Source organism: Aristolochia californica, unplaced genomic scaffold, assembly GCF_029961685.1.
Source record: "Aristolochia californica isolate CCGP_79_NKW_82.1479 unplaced genomic scaffold, dmAriCali1.0.hap1 SCAF_16, whole genome shotgun sequence".
NCBI classification, from domain to species: domain Eukaryota; kingdom Viridiplantae; phylum Streptophyta; class Magnoliopsida; order Piperales; family Aristolochiaceae; genus Aristolochia; species Aristolochia californica.
Genome location: NW_027181837.1, coordinates 4,747,236 through 4,770,987, shown reverse-complemented (window position 1 = coordinate 4,770,987; position 23,752 = coordinate 4,747,236). Strand labels below are relative to the sequence as shown.

At 38.3% G+C, this 23,752-nt stretch overlaps 3 protein-coding genes across 5 annotated transcripts; 2 read left to right on the top strand and 1 right to left on the bottom strand.

Moving 5' to 3' along the window:
* Positions 1-389: 389 nt before the first annotated feature.
* LOC137953057 (small ribosomal subunit protein uS8z/uS8w-like) lies at positions 390-7,021 on the top strand. Of its 3 annotated transcripts, XM_068800252.1 has the most exons (5): positions 392-499; positions 1,592-1,703; positions 6,035-6,172; positions 6,258-6,418; positions 6,584-7,021. In XM_068800252.1, the coding sequence occupies exons 3-5, from the start codon at positions 6,040-6,042 to the stop codon at positions 6,680-6,682; spliced, it is 393 nt and encodes a 130-aa protein (XP_068656353.1). In that variant the 5' UTR covers positions 392-499; positions 1,592-1,703; positions 6,035-6,039; the 3' UTR covers positions 6,683-7,021. The 3 variants fall into 3 exon arrangements, with proteins under 3 accessions (XP_068656352.1, XP_068656353.1, XP_068656354.1); XM_068800251.1 differs by lacking the exon at positions 1,592-1,703 and having other exon boundaries at positions 390-499; XM_068800253.1 differs by lacking the exons at positions 392-499; positions 1,592-1,703 and adding an exon at positions 1,709-1,796.
* A 615-nt stretch (positions 7,022-7,636) lies between these two features.
* Positions 7,637-9,115, bottom strand: LOC137953714 (cysteine-rich and transmembrane domain-containing protein WIH2-like). Its single transcript, XM_068801193.1, has 3 exons — positions 8,808-9,115; positions 8,559-8,712; positions 7,637-7,894 (listed from the first exon to the last, which is right to left on the bottom strand). The coding sequence occupies exons 1-3, from the start codon at positions 8,857-8,859 to the stop codon at positions 7,849-7,851; spliced, it is 252 nt and encodes an 83-aa protein (XP_068657294.1). The 5' UTR covers positions 8,860-9,115; the 3' UTR covers positions 7,637-7,848.
* Positions 9,116-12,173: 3,058 nt separating this feature from the next.
* On the top strand, positions 12,174-23,271 carry LOC137953702 (UDP-glycosyltransferase TURAN-like). Its single transcript, XM_068801178.1, has 16 exons — positions 12,174-12,604; positions 12,726-12,759; positions 13,003-13,058; positions 13,158-13,292; positions 13,692-13,840; positions 13,975-14,064; positions 14,169-14,235; positions 14,310-14,373; positions 14,453-14,570; positions 16,181-16,347; positions 16,439-16,549; positions 16,641-16,702; positions 22,290-22,342; positions 22,433-22,508; positions 22,662-22,790; positions 22,972-23,271. The coding sequence occupies exons 1-16, from the start codon at positions 12,437-12,439 to the stop codon at positions 22,993-22,995; spliced, it is 1,503 nt and encodes a 500-aa protein (XP_068657279.1). The 5' UTR covers positions 12,174-12,436; the 3' UTR covers positions 22,996-23,271.
* The last annotated feature ends 481 nt before the right edge of the window (positions 23,272-23,752 follow it).

The window sequence follows — 23,752 nt, the reverse complement described above, 5'->3', positions numbered from 1 at the left end:
TATATTAAATTATACTAAACTAAAATCTATATTAGTTTATTAATAAAATACCTTGTTTAATTATTTAATTATTCGTGGCTTTTAATATTATATTAAATTTTTAATTTAATAATGATAATTTAGATATTATAACAACAAGAAATTGATTAAGTATCTAGACATAAAATAACCATATTTGTTTGGGTATATTATTTTTTATATTTAAATAAATTTATATTTATTTTAAAATTTGAAATTATTTAATTTATTTTGTTAATTAAAAAGATAAATAAAATATTTTAATAAAGTTAAATCCATCAAAGTATTTTATTAAAAACTCATTCTTTCTACTATATTTTCATTATACATATTAACACAAGAAAGTAGCTAACACCACCGTAATGCAGGCTAGCTCGCGTTCGCAAAAACCCTAAACCTCCTTTGACGTATCACGCCTTCAATAAAAAAACCGAAGCGGGGGACACCGAGCAAGGATTCTCTCAGCGGCACCGATTCGAAGGTTCGTCTCGCCCATCTTGTTCAATCGTTGTTTTCCTCTGCTTTGTATTTGAGATCTCGTGTATTTATTTCATCTGCTTGTTTTGGTACTGTGAAGCATTATTTGTTTATCGTTGTTGATGATCATTTATCTATCATGCTGTTCAGCAATGTGTTCCATGCACCGCTGTCTATCGTCAATATTGGGCTACATTTGATTCGGTTAGGCAATCACATTTGACTCGGATTAGGATTAGGATTAGGATTAGGTTTAGAATTGGGATAGGTTACTTTGGAACCCTTAACGCTTTTACGAAGCTTTGCGATTTTGGCTTGGGCTGTTCTTAAAGTCTACATCATGTAACTTTCGAGTCCCCCCTCCCCCCCCCAATTCGGCCAAAAAAAAGAAAAAATTTGTCTTTTGTCTAGCTTCATTCTTGCATATTTTGTTTTTACATGTTATAGGTAGTACTTGCTAATTAAACGTGTTTTGCCTTCTGTTAAAGTGTGGTTGTAACATCTAGTATCCTAACATGAAGTTATGTTGAGTGGCCAAAGTAAATACATAACCTGTGGTAGACCTCCTGTCATCCAAGTCCCCTGCATGGTCTGCATCCACATATCCCATAACTGAAGGAACACTCTGTTGTCTGCTGAACATGATGCCATAGTTTGTAGTACCCCTCAAGTATCTGAAGATCCACTTGACTGCATCCCAATGCTGTCGACCCAGATTTGAAAGAAACTTGCTAACCACGCTGACAGCTTGTGCCAAATTTGGTCTCGTACAAACCATAGCATATCAAACACCCCACTGCACTGGCATATGGGATCTTTGACATGTCATGAATTTCATCATCTATCTTTGGGCACTGAACGGTAGACAATCTAAAATGATTCGCCAAAGGTGTACTTACTGGTTTTGCATTACCCATGCTGAACCTGTCCAACACCTTCTCAACATAGCTATGCTGAGATAACCATAATCTCCTGGAAGCTCTATCCCTACGAATCTCCATCCCAAGAATCTTCTTGGCCGCACCCAAATCTTTCATGTCAAATTATTTGTTCAGCAAAGTCTTCAACTTGTTGACCTCACTCATTTTCTTTGCAGGAATCAGCATATCATCCACATAAAGTAGCAGAAAAATAAAAGAATCATCATCAAGGCTTTTTACATAAACATATCAATCATACAAACATCTTTTGTAGCCAATCCGGATCATGTAAGAATCAAATCGCTTGTACCACTGCCTCGGAGATTGCTTAAGCCCATAAAGTGATTTTTTCAAATTACACACCAAATGTTCCTCTCCAAGGTAACTAAAATCTTCTGGTTGTACCATGTAAATTTGTTCCTCCAAGTCACCATGAAGGAAAGTTGTCTTTACATCCATCTGCTCCAACTGCATGTCCGAATGTGCTACTAATGCCAACACTGCCCTGATGGAGGTGTGTCTGACCACAGGGGAGAAGACCTCATCATAGTCAACCCCTTTGTGACTAACCTTTTGCTACCAGACGAGCCTTGTATTTTTCCCCCTCTTTTTCTGATATTGCTTCTTTCTTCTATAAACCCACTTGCACCCTATCGCTCTCTTCCCTTTGGGAAGCTCCACCAATTCCCATGTCTAGTTTTTATGCAGAGACTCCATCTCCTCCACCATAGCACCCATCCATCTACTTTTCTCCTGGCTTTGTACTACCTCCTGAAAAGTAGTAGGAATCCCCACTACTAGTAATAAGCGCATAAGAAACCAAATATTCAAAACCATACCTGGTAGGTGGCTTGATAGTGCGTTTGGGTCTGTCTGTGGCTATACAGTGATGTTGCTGTTCACCTGAGCTAGAACTCTCTACATGTTGAGTATCCTTTTCTCTACCATGGTTCTTTGGCTCCACCTGCACCACATGCTCATTGGTGCTGCAATTTTCTGGCATCTATTTCTCTTCTTCCTGAGTACGTTGCAGCATAACTTTTTCATCAAAAACCACATTTCTATTGATTACCGTCTTGTTTGCCTTTGGATCCCAGAGCATGAAGCCTTTCACCCTTTCTGATAGTCCAGAAAGATACATTGTCTAGATTTCGCATCAAACGTCGACCTCTCCTCACTAGAAACATGTACATAGGCTAGACAACCAAACACTCTCAAGCCAGAGTAGTCTACCTCACTACCTGTCCACACCTCCTATGATACTTTCCCATCTAGTGTTGCTCTAGGTGATTTGTTAATCAAGAAACATGTCATATTTACTGCTTCTGCCCAGAAGTTCTTTGCAAGCCCTGCATTTAACCTGAGACATCGAGCTTTTTCAGCTATAGTTTTGTTCATCTTTTCCACCATACCGTTTTGTTGTGGTGTCTTGCGTATTGTGAAGTATCTTTTAATTCCATGCTGCTCACACAACTCCTTGAACTTTGAGTTTGTGTACTCAGTACCATTGTCTGATCGGAGGCATTTAATATTCCTCCCTGTCTGGTTCTCTACTTCAGTTTTCCACAGTTTAAACTTGGCAAACGTTTTTGACTTGTGCTGCATGAAGTACACCCAAACTTTTCGTGAGTAGTCATCAATAAAGGTCGCAAAATATATGTGTCCTCCTTGGGATGCTACTCTTACTGGCCCCCAAACATTTGAGTGAACATAGTCAAGAATCCCCTCTGTCTTGTGTGTGGTTGCCTTGAACTGTACCTTATTGTATTTTCCAAGGACACAAAACTTACAAAAATCAAGCTTGAATGTTTTGATACCCTTCAATAGATTTCTCTTATGAAGCTCTATCATCTCACGCACTCCCATATGACCTAACCGCATATGCCACAAGACTGTACAGTCTGACTCAAACTCTACAACTGTAACTCCACCTACAACTGTGGTACCTTGAAGTGTATAGATATTGCCAGATATTTTATGTCCCTTCATCACTTTTAAGACACCTTTACTAACTTTCATTATTCCATTTGCAAACTTGTAACTATATCCATTACAGTCTAAAGTGCCCAATGAAATCAGATTCTTTCTTCAATCAGGTATGTGTCTAATATCACACAATGTTCTAATCACACCATCAAACATTTTAATTGGTATACTCCCTATTCCAACAACTTTGCATGAAGCATCATTACTCATCATAACAGAACCAGAGTTTACTAACCTGTAGGTGTGAAACCAATCTTTATTTGGCGTCATGTGATAAGAGCATGCTGAATCCAGAATCCAAGAATCTTTGAGATGATTTGAACTGGATGAGACAGAAAGCATATCCCCGTCACCACTCTTTGAGTCTTCTTCTTCTACTACATTCGTAGACTTTGATGGACCCTCTCTACGTTCCCTTTCCTTTTCTCTGGACAATCCCGTTTTATGTGTCCCTTTTTCCCGCACTTATGACACGTGATGTCTTTCCTCTACCTGAATTTAGACCGAGATTTGTTGTTACTCGATCCACTCCGAGACTTGTTTCTTCCACATTCTTGGTTACCCTTCACCTTGTGAAGTCTCATCACTGGCTGTCTTCCTCTGATGGAAGCCTAATAGAACACTTGTGATTTCCTCCTATTCGAGATTTTTTTTTCCCCACATCAGAATCGTAACCAAATTTTTGTACGTAGGAGAATTCGGTAGGGAATTCAGCAACATTAACGCCTTGTCTTCGTCTTCAAACTTTACATCAACCCGCATCAAATCGCTAATGAGCTGATTGAAAACGTTAATATGATGGCCTAGATCCGATTCCTCTGTCATCTTAAGACCATACAATTTCTGCTTAAGATAGAGCTTGTTCGTCAACGACTTGGACATATATCGACTTTCTAGTTTCAACCATTTGTCGCCAGCCAAACAAAGCCTAATAGTCGCCATAGCCTTCTCTTCCATTTCTTTACAATCCATGTCATCCATTCCTGCCGGTTGTTTTCCATGCAATGTCTTTAACATGCTCTGCTACAGTAACCGGTCTTTCACCCTCCTCTACCATAATCCGAAATTCCCTGTTCTGTCGAAATTCGTCATATCAAATTTGGCAGAAGAAACCCCAGTCATCATAGCATAACTTGGGTTCTCTACGATTCATCTCGACGAGAAGAATCCAACACCTCCAAAATCACTTTAATCAGACGTCAAACGAACTGTCACGGGCAACAAAACCAGACTAATCAACCCAGACCGGGTTGAACAAAAATCGGGTCGGATTGAATTGGACCGAGTTAAGTGACGACCCGGCCCGTCTTCTTCTTTCCCGCGTCGCTGTTTTAAACGGCGTGGGATGAGGACCAACCTTATGCTGCGACGACGGCCATGACTTCTTCTCCTCTTCTCCAAAATTTTATTTTTTTTCTTTCGTTCATCCCGCGCGACGCTCTCCCTCCTCGGGCGAAATCTCACAACATCGGGATGAAGCCGGGAAAACCGAGAGATTGACGTCAACTTCGACGACGCATCGCCGGCAGAGACCAGCTTTCGGACGGCGCTTCCCTCTTCGGCGTCATCTTCGGCAACGCGTAGCCGGCAGAGACCCCTCTTCGACGATTTTGCACAGCGGCCCCTCCGTCGTCTCCGTTGACGGCGATGTTCCCTCTCCCGATTCCGTCGTCCCGCAACCTCGTCTCACTACGGCCCCGCTGTTTCTGTGAACCTCGTCCAAGAGCAAGGTCGACTCTCGAGATGATTTTTTCATAGAACGGAAGAAATCGAATTTTCCTCCCTTCTGAAGCTCTGATACCAATTGTTGAATGAAGAACGAAAAAATGAATGGAGGATACAGAATATTTTTACGGTTACGTCCACTGGAGCGACGGGGTTTAATCTTCACTAATTAAATCAAGGTTTCATAATACACTTATATAATAAACCCTAGAGGTATTTGTGTCAAAAAGACACAAATACCCCTGTACAATTATACCCTCCCCCCCCCCCCCCCCCCCCCCCAACCTTATTATATGAGCCATATGCTCAACAGTCTTCAATTGTTTGTTAGGATTTGTGTTATTGTCCTGGAGTCCTATTTTAGTCCTGAAGAGGATCATTTGCTTTCCTGCGTCTGTTTAATGATGGGAAGGAAACCGAGTGGATGCTCTTAAGGGCCTAAAATTTTATGGTTCTGCATGCCAGGGACTAGAGATTGTTGTATATGTAAAAATAGGATGCACCTGAACAAGAAAGAAGAGAAAGAGTTTGTAATCTTGATTGACTGTATCCACTGTGACTAGGCATTGCATGATATGTAAACCTGATATGATTCATCCTTTTCTTGCTTGTCTGTATTGCACAAGCCAACCAAAGTTTTCTTGCTTTGCATGACACTGAAGCTGGGCGGATTCAACTTGTTGTGCAATGATTGAATTTTCAAGTAAAAGTTGCAAACATAGATAGCTTTATCTGAAGCTTGTCTGATGTCCATGAAGGTTGCATGTATTATTGCTTTCACACATTGCATCCTGTGCTTCCGTTTGTTCATTCTAAAACTTTCACTGCTTATATATTTATTTACTGATTCTAATAATGTTAGCAGAACTAAATTAGTTTATGTATATGATGCCTTGTGTCTTCATCAGCAAGGATGGTGAGGGTCAGTGTTTTGAATGATGCTCTCAAAAGCATGTACAATGCTGAGAAACGGGGAAAGCGGCAGGCCATGATTAGACCTTCCTCCAAAGTCATCATCAAATTTCTTCTGGTCATGCAGAAGCATGGTTTGTAGTACTTTGCTTTTATGTGTGTGATGTACTTATTTTGTTGCGACTATATCCTATGGCATTTAATTTTATACTGATATAGGTTACATTGGAGAGTTCGAATGGGTTGATGATCACAGAGCTGGCAAAATTGTGGTTGAATTGAATGGAAGACTGAATAAATGTGGGGTTATTAGTCCTCGCTTTGATGTTGGTGTCAAGGAGATTGAGTCCTGGACAGCACGGTTGCTTCCCTCTAGACAGGTAATACCATGGCTTTTGGCATTTTATTTTGTAATTTATTTGTGTTTTTATAGAGTCCCAGTATCCTATATTTGCTCCCTTTTCTCTGCAAATAAACTGCTCTCACCGTTAAAAAAACTCCCAGTGTCCTTGCTAATGTTAATGACTCATTATTAACATATGCAGTTCGGCTACATTGTGCTGACCACCTCCGCGGGTATTATGGACCATGAAGAGGCCAGAAGGAAGAATGTTGGTGGCAAAGTATTGGGTTTCTTTTACTAGTAAGGGGCTTCTATCCGATTTTGGAATGTCTGCGGGATTTGTTTGTTATATTCTAGTAATGGATTGAAAAGTAATAGGATGTTTGTTAGTTTCTCTTGCTGGAAAGAAGCATATGAAATAGTCATTTCTGGCGAAAACAGTTTCTTTAGAAAACCACCTTTGATTTTGTCTGGTTGATGAGTCCCCTAAACCTGATGGAACAAGCTCATCGGTGGACCTCAGATTAATCAATGTAATGCCATTGGTTATGAGCCTATGCACATGTACTAAGGGGGTTCTACAGCAGCCAACCTTTTTTAATAGAGGGAATGCAGTTGAAATAGCCTGGTTCGAGTCACATGTGATGAACTATTTGGTTTGCTTTAAAAAGAAATCTTTGCTAGACCATGTTGTAGCCAAGGGTTGGTCTTCACCGATCACATAGAAAGGGTTTATTTATATTTCTGGAGGGGACGAGTTCTACTCTTGGAACACGATTTAGCACCATGGAGAGGGTAAGTGGGTCTCATTTATGAAAAATTGGGTTCATTCTTCTTCTCTGTGGTTGGTGTGTGTATATATATATATATATATATATATATATGAGCAAATCTGAACTTAGTAGGGACGTTCCTTTCTTATCTTTCGCTTATTAAACTGTTCAAAGGGAGAAAAATGGCTGCACAAAAGTGACAAGTGAGAAGGGTTTGCTCAGTTTTATTCCTGTTTCCCTATCCATAGTAAGCCTTTTTGCCGATTCATAGCTGTCAAAGTGGAAAAATAGGAAAATTGCCACTAGTATTGAGATATGAAAAAGAACTGTTGTATACTAATAAATGAAAAAAAAGAGCACCGAAAGTTGTAGGTATGATGGGTTTGTTTTTCTAGTTTGTTTCTCCAGCATCACCCATAATTGTATGAAAATAATGATCAGAACCTGTGTACAGTTTCGTAGAAATCAAACAAACGAAACAGTAAAAAGAGCAAACAATCACCCCCTTCATTCACCAGAGAGGAATTCAAGTTTATCCAACATTAAGACACTAAATGCTACGTTTTTATGACATGGAATCTATAAAGCACCGTTCGAAATTTCCAAAGGCAAAGAACACACTTTGATCTGAGACTCGTTTTAAGCAAATTTGTAGCCGCAGAGATCGAGTCCAGTGCCCATCGCTAAAACAATCTCAGAAGCAAGCATCTAACAGGCAGCAACAGCACAGGGCCGCCAAACTGCATCCACCCAAGAGAAAAAACATTATTACACTTTGAAATAATTGACGAAAACAATCAAGAGCAAGAATCTTTAGAACGATTCTGTATTGAGGAAGAAAACAGAATTTTTTGAAGACAGCCGCCGGCGAGAGGATAAAACGTATTTTCCCTGGAATAAAAAAGACGATGAAAACGAGGGTAATACGAGTACAGCGACGAAGCTGTCACAATATCTGTCAGAAAACAATTTTCACGCTTTCGAAATGCGTCACAGGGGCCCCACAACCGCTCCGTTATCGGTGCAGTGCGCACGCGAATTATGGAGAAAAGCTAAGAGCTTTCTTTTTGCGCAGCGTGCACGTTCCGCGGTTTCGATAAAGTTCGAATTAGCGTAGAAAGCAACATCAATGCTATCGTGCGCTGCAAGGTTGACGATTACGACGTGCAGCATCTCCCACGTCGGCGATTCTGTACAGCCGACAACCGTCATGGAAAGCAGAATTCAGTCCAGCCCAGCCAGCCAGCACAATGCGCACGTTACCACTCTTTCACCTTGGAAAACTTCTAGTAGCGACGGGCGGATCGATTGGGGCAACTGAGAGCCAATGCCTTCGAACCGATCTACAGGCGAAAACGAAAAACAATTCTTCCTTCTTCGAGAAGCTGAAAGAGAATCACTCACCATCCTTCCATGAATGAAGGGCCAGACTGCTGCGGTGGAGGCTGTTGGTACTGGGGAGGGTACCCCTGCGGAGGGTACCCCTGCGGAGGATAACCCTGCGGCGGATACCCCGGCGCCGGGTAAGCATCCTTCGGATATCCTTCCGGCGGATAACCTAAAAACCAAACACCAAAAACCCTAAAACCTCATCAGATCTGCACCGAACCAAACCAAATTAAACCGAATCAAATGAAACCAAATCGAATTCACCTTGAGGAGGAGGAACACCGACGGGCGGCTGCTGCTGGTTGTAATAACTCATATCGAAATGAGGACAATGAGAGACTGCGAAGCGAGAATATTTTTCTGTACTGGGAACAAGAGTTCCGCGACGAAGAAAGCTGGCCTATTTATAGTAGAGGGGGAAAGACGGCTACCTAAAGAAGACGCCAATGACCACGTGCGAGACGCGCATATGATCGATATCCGTGCCGGGTAAGGAGAAAGCCGGAGCTTGGAAGGTCGTGGTCCGCGGGGCGTGGCTTCCGTTGCTGACGGCTGCTTGCTCTGTTAGAGTCGAGGAGTTAACCATGCTCTCTCTCCGAGAAGGTTCCGTGAGAACGCGGATTATCGGAGTAGAAAGAAAGAACTTGTGCTACCGTACTTCGCCATGCTGTCCCGGTCACAGGCACCGATTGGTGGGACCATCGTATCTCACGGCAATGAAGAGACACGTGGTGTCTCGTTGGTCTTAGGCGAGTATGAATGTCGGGTCAATTTCGGACCCTAGTCGGAGTTTCGGGACTAAATTTAAGATACACCCCCGAAAAAAAAAATGTGGCTCTGCCACTAACTCTAGTGTTATTAACTAATGGATATTTAAGTATCTTATATTTGTTCCACTTAAAGTATGCATATATGTATTTAATGAGTATATACTTTTTATACACACTTGGAAATCCTACGGTCCAACATATGTACATAGGGGTGGCACCAAACCAAATTGGCTTGCAAATTATTCGAGCTTGGCTCGAAAAAAACTCGGTTTAGTTATATTCAAGCTCAATTTTGAAATAAAACTTGTTAATTATAACAAGTTAAACTCGGGATTTTCCAAACTCGGTTTGTTAGCTCATCCGTCGACTCATTAATATATATTTTTTAATAAAATACACTTTATTTTGATTGCTCTCGTAAGTTATCTCTTTAGTTAGTTGATAGCAACCCTTTTGGGACCCTCAACATCTAATATTGTTGTTTACCAATAGAACAAACACTATTGATGGAGGTGTTTGCTCTTTCTTTTAGGTCTATTAAATTGGTTATTATTATACATTAATATACTCCGTTGCAAAGTCTTAAACTCCTTTTTAATAGCTTGCAATTTAATGGTACTAAATTCATCACAATATTTTTTTTATTTTTTTTATAATTTTAAAAGTAAGTTGGAGCTCGAACCCAGATTGAACTTGAGTTTGAATCCAGCTCGAACTCCAGCTCAAATTTTGTTAAAATATTTGGTCTCAAGCTTGATTCCAATTTTAGGCTTCTAGCTCAACTCCAACATATACAGGTTAGAGCTGTGCTATGGGGCACCCCTATGTAGGGGTGGCTTCTAACCAAGCCGGCTCGCGAGCGGCTCGAGTTCAGATCGATTCGATTCGGTATCTCTCGAGCTCGAGAATCGAAATCGGCTCGTTTGAGTTAACGAGCCGAACTCGATCGAATCAAGGTTCGGCTCGAAAGTTCGCGAGCCGGCTCATTAACGGGCGAGTCGTGGGATCGGGATCAGGAGCAAGAGCATGGGAGAGAGAGCGGGAGGATGCCGAGCCCCTCCCGTTCGCCGCTCTGGTCGCCACTGTCGCCGTCGACAACTCCTCCCCGGCCACTACATCCCCTTCCCTCTGATTTCGCACGCCTCCTATGTTTTCGTCATTGCCGCTTCCATCGCCACCGCCTCCGTTGCCGACGACAAGTCCTCGCCGGCGCCGCGCCTTTGCTCTGCGTCATCACAGCGAAAAACCAGAGTGAGAGTCGACGACAGAGAAATAATTTCCCTCCTCGACCTAAGTTGGGAGAAATAATTTTTCTCCCCTCCCACCAAACGATTTCGCACGTGTGAGATCTAAGAGACGATTTCGCATGTGTGAGATCATAAACAAGTAAAAAAAAAACAAACGCTTTTGTCCCTTCCTCGTTGCTCTTCAAAAAATTAAAAAAATATGTTTTAGTAGAAATACGATTTTAGAGATTATTAGTGGTCTTTTCAATAAATATTGAAAAGACATTTTTAGTAGAAATATAGGGACCATTAGTGTTTCATGTTTTTTGGAAATATTTTTTTAATTAGAAATTTTTATTAAAAAATCATATCATTTTCTAAGTAAATTTTTTTGCCAAGATGGGCCAAAAAACCGTATAGAAAAATTTTGAATAAGTATTTGACAGTTGATGCTATAATACTTTTAGCATTAGGCAATTTTCATAGCAATTTTGTGTTTGACATTTTATTTGATTAAAATTTTATCAATAAGTATATAATATATTAGATTGATTATTAATTTTTATTTATTTCCCTAAAAGTGGCAATAAGAGGTCCATTTAATTTTCCTAAGAAAATTTTAAAATATTTCTAGTAATTTTCTAGTAAGTCTCTAATAGTAAAATGATTTTATTTAAAGGTTTTTTTGAAAATGTGTATCCTAGGAAAAAACATTTCTAGTTTTTCCTAGAATATAAATTTTCAATCAGGGCACCAAGGAGGCCATAGTAAATTTATGGCCATATTAAAAAATTACAAAATAAGCTAGACAACATTTGGGGTAAAAAAGATTATTGTTGGTGGGTTCTAATCTATTATCGAGATTCAATCCCGAACCTCCCCTATCATTTTTTTTTAAAATATATGCATAATTTTATAAATAATTTATTTGACATATATTTTATATAGAGTATTAAATGTAGGTTAACCTCGAACTCAGTTAAAATTATTAGGCTCGAGCTCGATTACAATTTTATAGTTTGTAAATTTATAATAGATTTATAGTTTTTATTTGGGTGATTGTAAATTGAAAGTGATATTTTATTTAATTTTGTTGTGTTTAATTATTGTATGGAGTTTATTCATAATGTTATGCAATGTATGAAGTGTTTAGACTATTTTATGGAGTGTTTATGGAATGTTTATAGAATGTTTATGCAGGTATTATGTATATAGATTATGCCCAATTTTAAGTAGAGGTCATGCCGAATTTTATATAGGTATTATATATATAGATTATGCTTAATTTTAAGTAGAGGTCATGTCTAATCTTATATATGTATTATATATATAGGTTATGCCTAATTTTATGTAAAATGTATACATAATTTTATATATAATTTATTTGATATATATTTTTTGAAGAATTTTAAATATATATTGAAGTTCAAGCTTGGCTCGAACTCTGGCTAAAATTTTTGGGCTAGAGGGTCAGCTCGATGCCACCTATATTAACGGTTCTATTTCCATATTTATTAACTGCCGTTTCAAAGTCCACTAAAGCTATTTGAACGACGCACCAAATGAACAAATGGAATATGTCTGTACACGCAACCAAATGCCACACTCTGTACATGTCTAGTCCGAGTCTCTTGTCCAGGGTTGGAGAGGGTTACTGCTTTTTCCATTCCTGTTCAAGTTTCACTCATTTTCAGCCCCCCTGTGATTGTTCCAAGTAGCGAATCGGATCTCACCTGTAAACGATTCATGTTGAATTCTGACATGTAGCCCATGTGCAGACCTCACTCCCAAGATAGCGCGAGTCAATGATAACTCCTCTTTCTAGGGCTCCAGATGGTTATCTGATAGTTCGTTTTCAGTTGCGGTGGTGAGTGTAATTGTAAATAGCCCCCTGCTTATGCTATCCACAATTGTATTCAAGCCGTTCAGATCCCTAGCAGTTTTGCATGGTGATGAGAAAATAAACGACCAAATGGCGACAAGAGGCAGAGCAGCAGTAGTTGTTCTTGGTGATATAGGACGCAGTCCCCGCATGCAGTACCATGCACTTTCTCTGGCACGACAGGTAATGAATGAACTTTTTTTATCTTTCGAGGTGTTGGGTTTCTGTTGAAAATTGAAATGCATTTGTTACTATCTTCCACGAATCTCAGTGAATTGACAGAGTTTTCTGCTTCTGTTTTTAGGCATCGTTAGAGGTGGATGTTGTTGCATATGGAGGTAAGCAGAAGTTACCGTGTGATAGTTTCAGGTTAATTATATTTCTTTCTAAAACTACTAACTTTAAGTTGTATGATTAGATTTCTGAAACTCTTATTGGAAATGGTAGGTGCTGAATGTTATTTACTTACTGAGAAGTCTAAGCAGCAGTTTCTCAATTTTGAGTTAATGCTTCTTATTTTTGTATCTGTTAAGGGAGCACGATGACTCATTGTGCTGGTTATATGGAATTTCTTTTAACAGGTACAAATCCCCATAATGCAATTTTAGAAAATCCATGTATTCACCTTCACAAAATGGTATTCACTTTCCTCTTTTTTTTTTTTTTGCCACGAGCTGAATTGACGGAAGGTAAGAAAGATATTTCACTCATTTATTTATTTTTCCCTTGTTCACAGAAGCCCATAGTCTTCAGAAGCTTACCAAAGAGTGTAAATATTTTCTTGCTTCCATTGAAGGGTTTGCTTCAGTTCTTTATGCTTCTTTGGTTCATATGTGTGAAAATACCTCCACCGGATGTTTTCCTTGTTCAGGTAAGACCGAAGTTTTAAGAGAATAACTTCAGAGAAACCAAATTTCTTGCTTAGCCATAGAGCCTTTTCTCGGAGAAAAAAAAAAAAAAACTTCTAAATGACATTTTTCAAATGAAGCTGCCATTCCTTGGGCAAACTCATCAGCATCCTATGCAAAGTTCGAGTGAGCAGCAGCTTTTTGCTATTGTAATTGCAGTTTTACTTGAGTACTAAGTTTTGTGAGAAAGTTTTATATTACCCTTTCAAATTCCTTTTATGTTTTCATTTCTTTTAGACTGTTCTTGGTCAAGAATCAAAAACTTTTGTAAACGACTATTTACATTTTTAGCTTCCTATTGGAAAATCTTACTTGATCTGTTAGACAATATTCAATCATATTTTTGTTTTTGGATTTTGCAGAACCCCCCTTCGGTCCCAACTTTATTTGCTGTTACATTGGCCAGTTGGTGGAGGAGTTCCAAAGTCATTGTTGATTGGCACAATTTTGGATATACACTGCTTGCTTTGTCTCTTGGAAGAAATCATATCTTGGTGAAGATCTATCATTGGTATTTCCTGATTTATTTTACTTGACCTCATCATTTGCTTAGATGAATCTCTTTGTGAGAATCACAGAAGAAATGGTTTGTTGTTGTTGGTATGAGGTTTATTACATTATTATTATCATTGTTATCTATTTCAGGTTTGAAAAGCACTATGGGAGGAAAGCAAATGGTTCCTTTTGTGTCACAAAGGCAATGCAACAGGAATTGGCACAAAATTGGGGCATTAAGTAAGTAGGTAGGCTGACTGGAACTTAAATGAGTTCAAAAAGTTTGGATATTGATATGGCATTCTTATGCTTGGAATTTCTGGTATCCTTTCTCATTATACTAGAGCGACACTTCTATATGACCAGTCTCCTGAGTTCTTCCATTGTGCATCACTTCTGGAGAAACATGAGGTGAGCTTGGTGGTTTGAATTGCCTTAGGGCTTCATTCCTACAAAATTTTGACACGTTTGCTTTTTGTGATTAGCTATTCTGCCGGTTACATGAAGATCTCATACATTCTCGTGGTGTCCAAGACTGCATCAGCTGTGGTAATGATAAAACATGGGTGAGAACATTGTCAATTCTGTTAGCAGAGGTTTCTGTAATATATTTCATGAAATTTTGTAGGAAAAGGGATATGCGAAGGGGACGCATTTGCTGGCAACACACTCTTTACCATTCAGGATGGTGGTGAAATTCTCTTGAAGCCGGACAGACCTGCTCTCATTGTTAGCAGTACTAGCTGGTATGCATGCTTCACCAGGATAATGTATAATGGAAACTTCCTGCTTTGATTGCAAAATTATAGTTGATCTTGGACAAGGTTCACGCAAGAAACTTAAATAACAACGTGGGTGTCTGAGGCAACATGCAACGAACCACTTTATGTTGCTTTTTGATATTAGGTTAGTGAGGGACAGTTCTAGAAAGCTGGTACTGCACAAGTTTACCTTTTTGCTCTGATGAGAACCTTAACTCACTGCTGGGGCAGTTATTGATTGAGTTTGTTGATACAAGGGAGAGGATGTACTAAAATAAATTTTTAAGATGAAATACACAAATGGTAATCTGAAAGATATCAACTGTTAACTTTGTAAAAGTCCCTAAATCTATCCAAATGATGTCCTTTACCTTATTCACATTCAGAGTTGTAGGAAATGAAAGGAAAGGAAAGAGGATACTGTGCCTTTTTTTTTTCCGTTTATCTTTTGAGTCCCAAACATCTTGTGAGAAGCACTTATCCTTGTAGATCGATTTCCTTCTCTTCTTATTTTTATGCTTCCCATTTATCTTTTTTTTTAATATTTTTTTTGTTTTGGTGGATGTAGTCCCTTTTGCAGGTTTGGCTATCAAAGGGTTGGGTTGACTAAACAAATTGTTTAAAAACCCATCGGATATCCAATGGAGAACCAATAAGCTTGTTGGGTTCTTGTTGGATATCTGTTGAGAACCACAAACAGATCTTAGGTTATAAAAACTCCCTTAAAGGAGTTTTTTTACCTTTTGGTGTGATATACTGAATATACGTGTTCAATCATTATATACCACAGTTACTAATATAAAATGACAAAAATACCCTAATTCCTCTACTTCTTCTATACATGTTATATTAATTGGAAAAAGTACCCTTTTTTTGCTCCTTCCATTTAAGCCATATAGAAGTGAAAAAACGTATTAGTTTATTCTTTATTAAGTGATGAAAATGCTTTATTTTTCTTTTTACGTATATGCTGTGTCAAATTCTGAAAATATCCTTTTTATTTTTTTCTTAAATAAAATCTAAAAATATCCGTTTTACTTATTTTTAAAGTTTATCACTAATAAATTTAAACATATTTCCCCAAAAAGATACCCAGTCAATGTTTGTATCCACATGCACAATCAAGGAGAGCCACTCATCGCCATCACATATGAGGGGCACATTGCTACCATCAAAATGAAAATCCCTTGCTTGCTTGGAAAGAGTAAAAGGGTTGTTGACAAAAGAGGGAATCACAAAGAAAGGTGGGATTTTCTCCTCACGGTTTTGTACCTCTATTCAGTAAAAAAATTGGTTTGTTTTGAAACATGTCACCTCTTCTAATCCTTGTGTGAGGTGAAATTTTGATGTGAATGGACATAATTACTGCGGTCCTAAGTACATTATGGAAGATGCTAAGAATTTCTTTGTCTTGCTTTGACTTTGTATTCTTCTGCACCTTAAATAGATGTTGTTTCTGAAAAGGGAATAGGGAATGGTTTTACCTTTTCTGATCTTGAAGTAGAAAGTGCATTGAGGAAAAGCTTGAAATATCCAGACCCAAAGGTCTTAGCATGGAAAAATAAAGCATATCAGAAATGAACTTCGCTTTTCAGGACAGCAGATGAAGATTTTGGTTTGCTTCTTGAAGCAGCAGTTATGTATGACAGAAGGGTTTCTGCTATCCTAGATGAGGATGACTCAATTGATGATGAATTGCTTTGGATGGATATTTCTAATGGGAAGCGATATTTATATCCGAGATTGTTATTTGTGGTAACTGGTAAGCCAGTTCATTTTGTTCCTTTTATGTGATGATATCTTTGGCCGAATATAATTTCTTTGCTTGAAATGTTCAACTTTCATGTTGAAAGGCAAAGGACCTGATAGAGAAAAGTATGAAAAACAAATGAAGAAGTTACATCTAAAAAGGGTTGCCTTTCGTACAATGTGGCTACCAGCTGAAGATTACCCATTGTTGCTGGGTAGGTTTCTTGTTTGCATATTTAGGTTTTGTTCTTTCTTCCCCTTTTCTTCGTAAACATTTACCATTTATCTATATGTTTGTGTTTACAGGATCAGCGGATTTAGGAATCTGTCTACACACTTCTTCATCGGGCTTGGACCTCCCTATGAAGGTTTGTTAGTAGGTCCATGGATTAAGAAGCTGGAACTTAGTATAACTTTGTAGGAATCTGTCAACTTCGTGGTGCATGTTTGATTGATGATACTGGAAATTTATTTTTTATGAGAAAAGCTGACATGTTGTAGGCCTTAAAACACTTTCTTCCATGTTCTCTTTTATGTTAATCTGTGATAAACAAAGTTGGAATATATATCACGTCATAGTTACATATCCTATTTGGACCTGCTGATATAATTATTTATTGGTTGTGCCAGCTGATACAGATCAATAGAGCTGTTCATATTGGTTGATGCTTCTGTCATGTATCGGCTATGTAGACCATGATTTATTTTTAGGTTTGTAAGGCTTATGAAGTTTGGGTGGACAACACATATTTAACCAGCCACATTGACAAGGTTGCCTGGCTGATCCATTAACATAACTGGTTCTTCTAAATCCCAGGTTTTAGGCATGTTTGCTGGTAAAGTCCTTGGGGTCGCTTCCAAACTGGTCTAGGTCTTATAAATTGGTCGAATAGGAACTTTATCTTTGACTGTAATAATTCAGATAGTTTAAAATCAATGTTTAGTGTTGGTAAGAAAGTTGTTCATCTCAGAGGACAAAATTCGACATCCCTCTTTATTAACACACCCCCGTAAGCTGGCAAATATATATCTAGAAGCCCTAGCTTGTTGCAAAAAATCCCATGATCTCATTTTCCACACCTCCTTAAGTTGGAAAATATATATCTAGAAGCCCTAGCTTGTTACAAAAAATCCCATGATCTCATTTTCCTAGAGCTTTGGTAAATACATCACCAAGTTGATCAATAGATGTAACAGAGGGAGTAACCACCACTCTACTCATGACAACATCTCTAATCAAGTGATAATCAACTTCCACATGTTTAGTCCTTTTATGAAATACTGGACTACTTGCAATGAATGTGATAGCTTGATTGTTTTAGTATATAGTCATAGCCTCTTTAACAAGGAAGTCTGATTCTTGTAACACAAATTTCACCCACAAAAGCTTACTAACTGTATGAGCCTACTCTATACTTAGCTTCTGCACTGGAATGGACAAATGCAACTTGCTTTTTGCTTTTCAAGTTTATTAAATTGCCTCCAACAAACACTCAGTATCCTGAAATAGAATATTTGTCCAATTTAGAATCGGCATGTTAGCATCAGAATATCCTACAATCTACAAATGTCTATATGGCTTATATAACGACCCTTTTCCTGGCGCACACTTCAAGTATCACAATATTCTCAATGCAGCTTCTAGCTGAGTCTTTCGTGGGTGTTCGATCACTAAAAAGGTTATATCATGACTGGTCACTATGACATAAATAAACTTATCTACCAACCTCTCGTACATAGTCTTATCTCTGAGCTCATCACCATTCTCTTCATGAAGATTATGGCTAACTTTCATAGGAGTTTCACAAGTTTAGCTCATAGCATTTTTCACATACTTTCTTTGAATTAGAACAACACCTGCCTTGCTTCGATCCCGAGAAAATATTTGAGTGTTCCTACATCTTCAGTTTGAAAGTGATTTGCTAAATGTTCTTTTACCTTGTCGATACCCTTTTTGTCACTGCCAGATAGCACTATAGCATCAACTTACACAATCAATACCATAATTCCAGATGACATCTTCAATATAAACAATGAGTGATCATAGTGACTTCTCTGAAATTACACGATTGAATTTATCAAACCGTACTCTGGGACTTTGCTTAAGGTCATAGATAGCTTTATGCAATCAACATGCTTTTCTAGTCTCCCATGAGTAACATACCTAAGAGGTTGCTCTATATACACCTCCTTAGACAAGTCTCTTTACAAATAAGGCATTTTTTATCTCAAGTTGGCATAACAACCAACCCTGATTAACCGTAATACATATGAAATCCAAATAAAAGATAACTTGGCAACAAGAGAGAAGATCTCGAAGACATCCACACTATCAGTGTGCGTGTAACCTTTGTCCACAAGTCTGACCTAATACTTTTCAATGGAATCATCAACCTTATATTTGACCGTATACACCCATTGATGTACTACTATTGTCGCGTCAGGTGGTGGCTTGCCCAAAGTCCATGTTCCCCTATCAGTCAAAGCTTTCATCTCAGTATCCATGGCTATTTTCAATGGTGTGACATCGATGTTTCTTGCACTGGAGAAGGAATAGAGCAGATGGACTAGGATATTGCAAAGGTTTCAAAGGAGTCTGATAAGTTATCAAAGGACACAAATTTGGAATTAGGATGTTTGGTACCTTTTTGGGTAAAAAAACGAATACCGTTGTAAAGAGAACTTGGAAGATCCAAATCACTTGACTTGGGAACAATGCATGACGTAGGCATTGGCATGGGTGGAGGAGGCACCATAGAAGTACTCTTGGAAGGCATTTGTCGCTTGTATACCTGCAATGGTTTAGGTGATTTTGGAACTACTGCAGGCATTGGCACAAGTTTTGGAACATCGTCCCAGGAAGTGTAGCAACAACAAATCAACATGTATAGTTAGAGTAACGGACTCAATTGACTGAGAAAAGAAAGGAACAATTTCAAACAAAGTAACTTTTGCTGAGATATATGTTTTCTTGGTGGATGGAAATAACATTTATACCCTTTTGAGAATGTGAATGCCCAAGAAACACACATTTAAAAATTTTAACGACAATTTATCAATGGAGAAACTAAGTACTTGAAAATAACAAACAAACCCAAATACACATGGGAAAAGAGGAAATAATTCACTGTTGGGCTTGGAAATATATAATGGTATTTGTCTACCAAGTACAAAGGATGACATCTTATTAATCAAGAAACAAGCTAAGTGAATAACATCACCCTAATGATATTTAAGAACTTTCATTTGAAACATCACCGTGTGAGCAACTTCAAGTAGGTGGTAATTCTTCCCCTCAATGAACTCCATTCTGCTAAGGGGTGTAAACATATGTGAGGACTCGTGAAGAACACCATTGGCACTGCAAAAGAAACAAAACTTATTGTTCATGTACTGAAGCCCATTATCATTACATAGGACAGGTGAAGTATCAAATTGAGTTTTTATTTCGCTGTAAAATTTGAGGAATACATAAAGAACTTTAGATTTCTCCCAAAGGAGATACTCCCAAATTGTCCTACTATAAATGAGACAAACCATTGATAAGCAAAAAGACTCAGAATCCGATATGAACCCCACACATCTGAGCGAACAACCTCATACAAGCTATAATTGCACAATGGACGAGAATGAAAAGACAATCTATTGTGTTTTCCTAGCTGACACGGGTCACATTGAAAAGACAAAGTAGAAGGCAACTCTGAAAACAATTGATGGAGCTTCTTTGGAGATGGATGTCCAAACCTTAAGTGCCATTGGAAGGAGGATTTTGTAGGCTGAAGTGCTGATGGTGGTTGATTGATTAAACCTTCCAAGTAGTAGAGACCATACTCACACCCGTCTGAAGGTCCTGAAATACACGTTGAGTAGGAAAGAAAGGTATAGAACATTGCAAAGCTTTTGTAAGTTGACTCACAAATATTAAATTGGCTGGAAACTTAGGAAAAATTAAAATAGAATCTGGAGATAAAGATGAAGTAGCCTTAATTGTCCCAATACCACTAACAAAAGAAAGAGAGCCATCTATTAGTGTACCATTTTTAAAAAGAGATGATTGTCTATGAGAAGAAAACACATTTGGCATACATGAAATGTGTGTTTGAGCACTAGAATAAGTGAGCCATGACGAGATTGGAGCCGCGTGAAATGCAAACATACCTGACCTGGTCATGGTGACTATAGCAGTGGGAACAGTGTGGTTCATAGATGGGAAGGAAACTGTCAATTGAGCTAGGAAACTTAGGAAACTGTCAACCACATCCACCTCTAGCCTCTCACCACTTCTGTGCTGGCTGAATAACAAGGGCAGCAACCTTTGTGTCTATATTCTTCTTTCTGCTAGGTGGAATTACAACTATTTTGGCCTGAATAGCCCCATTAAACACTTTGTTAAGAGATACCACATCTGTTGCTGCAAGAATTTGAGCCCGAATTATATCATACTCATATCCCAAACCATCGATGAACTTATCCACATACAACTGACTATGTTGCTTCTGAAGATCTGTTTCATAGGTAGTAAATGGGCGATACATCTCAATCTCCTATAAAATCTCTTGTAGCTCACTAAATTAATCTATCTCAAATCTATCTCCCTTTTTTAAGGCAACTACTGAGTATAAAGATGATATTCTCTGAATAAGTTCTTCTCTTGAACATATAATGACTCAAGAATAGTCCTAATTTGTTTTGAAGTCTCACACTTTGTGACCTGTCTGTTAAACCTTATTTCTATACTATTGAGCAGCCAAGTTATAACCTGACTGTCTTTAGTCTCCCAATCATTTATAAGTGGTTGGGGAGGGTCTTCTCTCAAATATTTTACTTTTCTCTTTGCGTTCAAGTATACTTTGATTCAATTTGTCCAACTCAAATAATTCGAGCCATTCAACCTTTCAGAAGTACAATCACATCAGTTAGACAATGTCTTTTACTGAACAAATAAACTGTCCCAAATCAGACAAAACTACTTCTTAAAATACTTCAAAGAATATGAGAAATTGCAATTCAGCCACACAATTCCAACCAGAATCACTCAAACACACCAAATTCCTTGTGCAAACCCCACACAGGATTGATAAATTTAGGGCATCGACTCGTCAACACCATATCAAGGCACAATTGAGGTTATAATAGCATGAAATCTCTTCAAATCATCAATTCCATGCAAAACAGGAGATGATGCAATTTTAGGTACTAGTTTGGGAGTTTGCGCAGGCACAAAACAGGGCAAAAACGGGAGGCAGCCACAAACAACCTTCTAGGGGCACAAAAAATATAGATAACTGCTTTATAAAAAGCACAAGTCATCAACCCTAGGGTTATCACACAAAATAAGTAAAACAAAATTAACCTTTCACTCCAATCTACAAAGAATTGGAGAAACCCCCTTCCTAGAGTGAACACAAGCTGAGAAGTGAAGACAACTTAAATAAAACATCACTTCAGATGAATCTTTTCCTCAGATATCGTGTAAAATTGAGTGGAAGAAATAGAATAGAGAAGAAAGAGGAAAGAGAGAAGTGGAAGAAGAGAATTCAGAAGTGCTGTAGTGTGTGGCACTCTGCTCAGAGGTCAAAATTTGACCTCCCTCTTTATTAAATAGGTCACTTAAGTGAAAACTTAGTATAATAACATAAATACTCCCCTATACTCAATTACTTATACCTCCATACATCATATAAACCTGAAAATTAAATCCAGTGTATATCATAAATAGATGAATACTCTCATAACCTTAGAGGGGAAAACCAAATCTATAAAACACCGAAAATACCCATGACACTTCCAACAACAAAAAGTTTGATTGTGTATATAACTAGATCTTGGAACCAGAATTATGGGTCTTTGTTTCTTTCTGAGCATGACCAAGTTTGGGTGAAGAGTAATTGCTCTTGAATAAAAAAGAAATCTGTTAACATTGTGTCCTTACGTGGTCACTGATTTTGACTACAGGTTGTGGATATGTTTGGATGTGGCCTTCCTGTTTGTGCGGTCTCCTTTCCATGGTAGTTATGTTTGCCAAGCGTTTCATGACCTTGTCTTCTTTATTTTGCCACTCGTTGCTGATGATATTTCTATTGCTTGGTGTAATGAAGCATCGAGGAGCTTGTTATGGTTGAGAAAAATGGCCTCCTCTTTTCTTCATCTTCTGATTTAGCAGACCAACTCCTGGTACGTCTGTTTTAGTATTTCATACAATCATGCAACCCTTTTAGCATTTATTTAGATAGCTCAAACAAAACAGAATTTTACATTTAAGACTCTTGGTGAAATTTTCACTGTTTTGTTGTTTTCTTCTTTAAATTGTGCCAATAATTGGTGCAGATGCTCTTTAAAGGTTTTCCTGATGGATGTGCTACTCTGAAGTCCCTGAGAAATGGAGCTTTAACTAAAGGGGCATCTACAGGGTGGGCTAACGAGTGGGAGCAGCAAGCCTTGCCCTTAATAACTGAGGCAAGTTCTTCCATCTTCTTCCTCCCATATGTTCCTGTTGTTACTACTGTATTTATGAGTTTCTTTTTTTATCTGTTATTCACCATTGTTGATATGCGGTTTGCTTCGAAGATGACCAGATGGATCTTCCAGTTGAAGTAAACTTTTGGTTAGACTATTGATCTTGATTATTGATGCACAGGTCATTTCAGAGAAGACCAGATGATTGTGGAAATTAGAGTATTTTTGGTATTGTTCTCTTCACGCCTTTTAAGGGTGAATACCGGGTTCCAGAGGTTGCACACCTGGGGAGCTGTGGTGAACCCAATGTCAACTTGTACTGTTATCATTCAGGGCCGTATACTGCAGAACGTTGGCGTAGGTAATTTGCCAATGTAAAATATAATTCTGTTCGCATTTAGCCTCTTTCATGCATTAAATGTTCCAAATTTCAGTACGTATGCAGGGATTTTGTTTTTCTTTTTAAATGTTGATTAAACAATCATACACCCTTTTTTATCCCTTACGAAACTTGAACCGAAGACAACAGAGTAGAAATCCCCAACGTGATTGACCATTGAGCTAAAGCTATCATTGTTGAGTAATTTTTAAATGGCCCAGTAGTTGAAAAGTGAGTCTGAGGGTCGGAACACCATGTATTGCTGGGAGGTTTTAATTTTTTTTTAACACATCTATTTATGGGCAAATAGCCTAACACGATGTACAAAAAGATTGCATTTATTTGAGAAATAGGTCAACATAGTCCACAAATGTCGCCCCACTTCGAGAGAGGAGACGATTCCCCATACATTAATGACTGAGAAGAAAGAGTAATGCTTTTAAAAGGGGTTGCATCCAATAGAGCCGATCCCGATCCCGAACTGGCTAGCCGAGCTTTGTCTCGAGCCTAAAATTATTATCGAGTTCGAGCACAACAAGTTCAAGCCGAGTTCCGGTCTCAACATATATTTAAAATTTTTCAA

What these genes read in the sequence shown, in the direction of transcription:
- LOC137953057 (XM_068800251.1), top strand. Translation starts at nt 6,040, where the DNA reads ATGGTGAGGGTCAGTGTTTTGAATGATGCTCTCAAAAGCATGTACAAT. An exon ending in TCTGGTCATGCAGAAGCATG is followed by an intron (nt 6,173 to 6,257) that starts GTTTGTAGTACT and finishes ATACTGATATAG; the next exon opens with GTTACATTGGAGAGTTCGAA. An exon ending in GGTTGCTTCCCTCTAGACAG is followed by an intron (nt 6,419 to 6,583) that starts GTAATACCATGG and finishes TAACATATGCAG; the next exon opens with TTCGGCTACATTGTGCTGAC.
- LOC137953714 (XM_068801193.1), bottom strand. Translation starts at nt 8,859, where the DNA reads ATGAGTTATTACAACCAGCAGCAGCCGCCCGTCGGTGTTCCTCCTCCT. An exon ending in CGGTGTTCCTCCTCCTCAAG is followed by an intron (nt 8,713 to 8,807) that starts GTGAATTCGATT and finishes TTTGGTTTTTAG; the next exon opens with GTTATCCGCCGGAAGGATAT. An exon ending in CCTTCATTCATGGAAGGATG is followed by an intron (nt 7,895 to 8,558) that starts GTGAGTGATTCT and finishes GGGTGGATGCAG; the next exon opens with TTTGGCGGCCCTGTGCTGTT.
- LOC137953702 (XM_068801178.1), top strand. Translation starts at nt 12,437, where the DNA reads ATGCTATCCACAATTGTATTCAAGCCGTTCAGATCCCTAGCAGTTTTG. An exon ending in GTATTCACCTTCACAAAATG is followed by an intron (nt 13,059 to 13,157) that starts GTATTCACTTTC and finishes CCTTGTTCACAG; the next exon opens with AAGCCCATAGTCTTCAGAAG. An exon ending in AGATTACCCATTGTTGCTGG is followed by an intron (nt 16,550 to 16,640) that starts GTAGGTTTCTTG and finishes TTGTGTTTACAG; the next exon opens with GATCAGCGGATTTAGGAATC.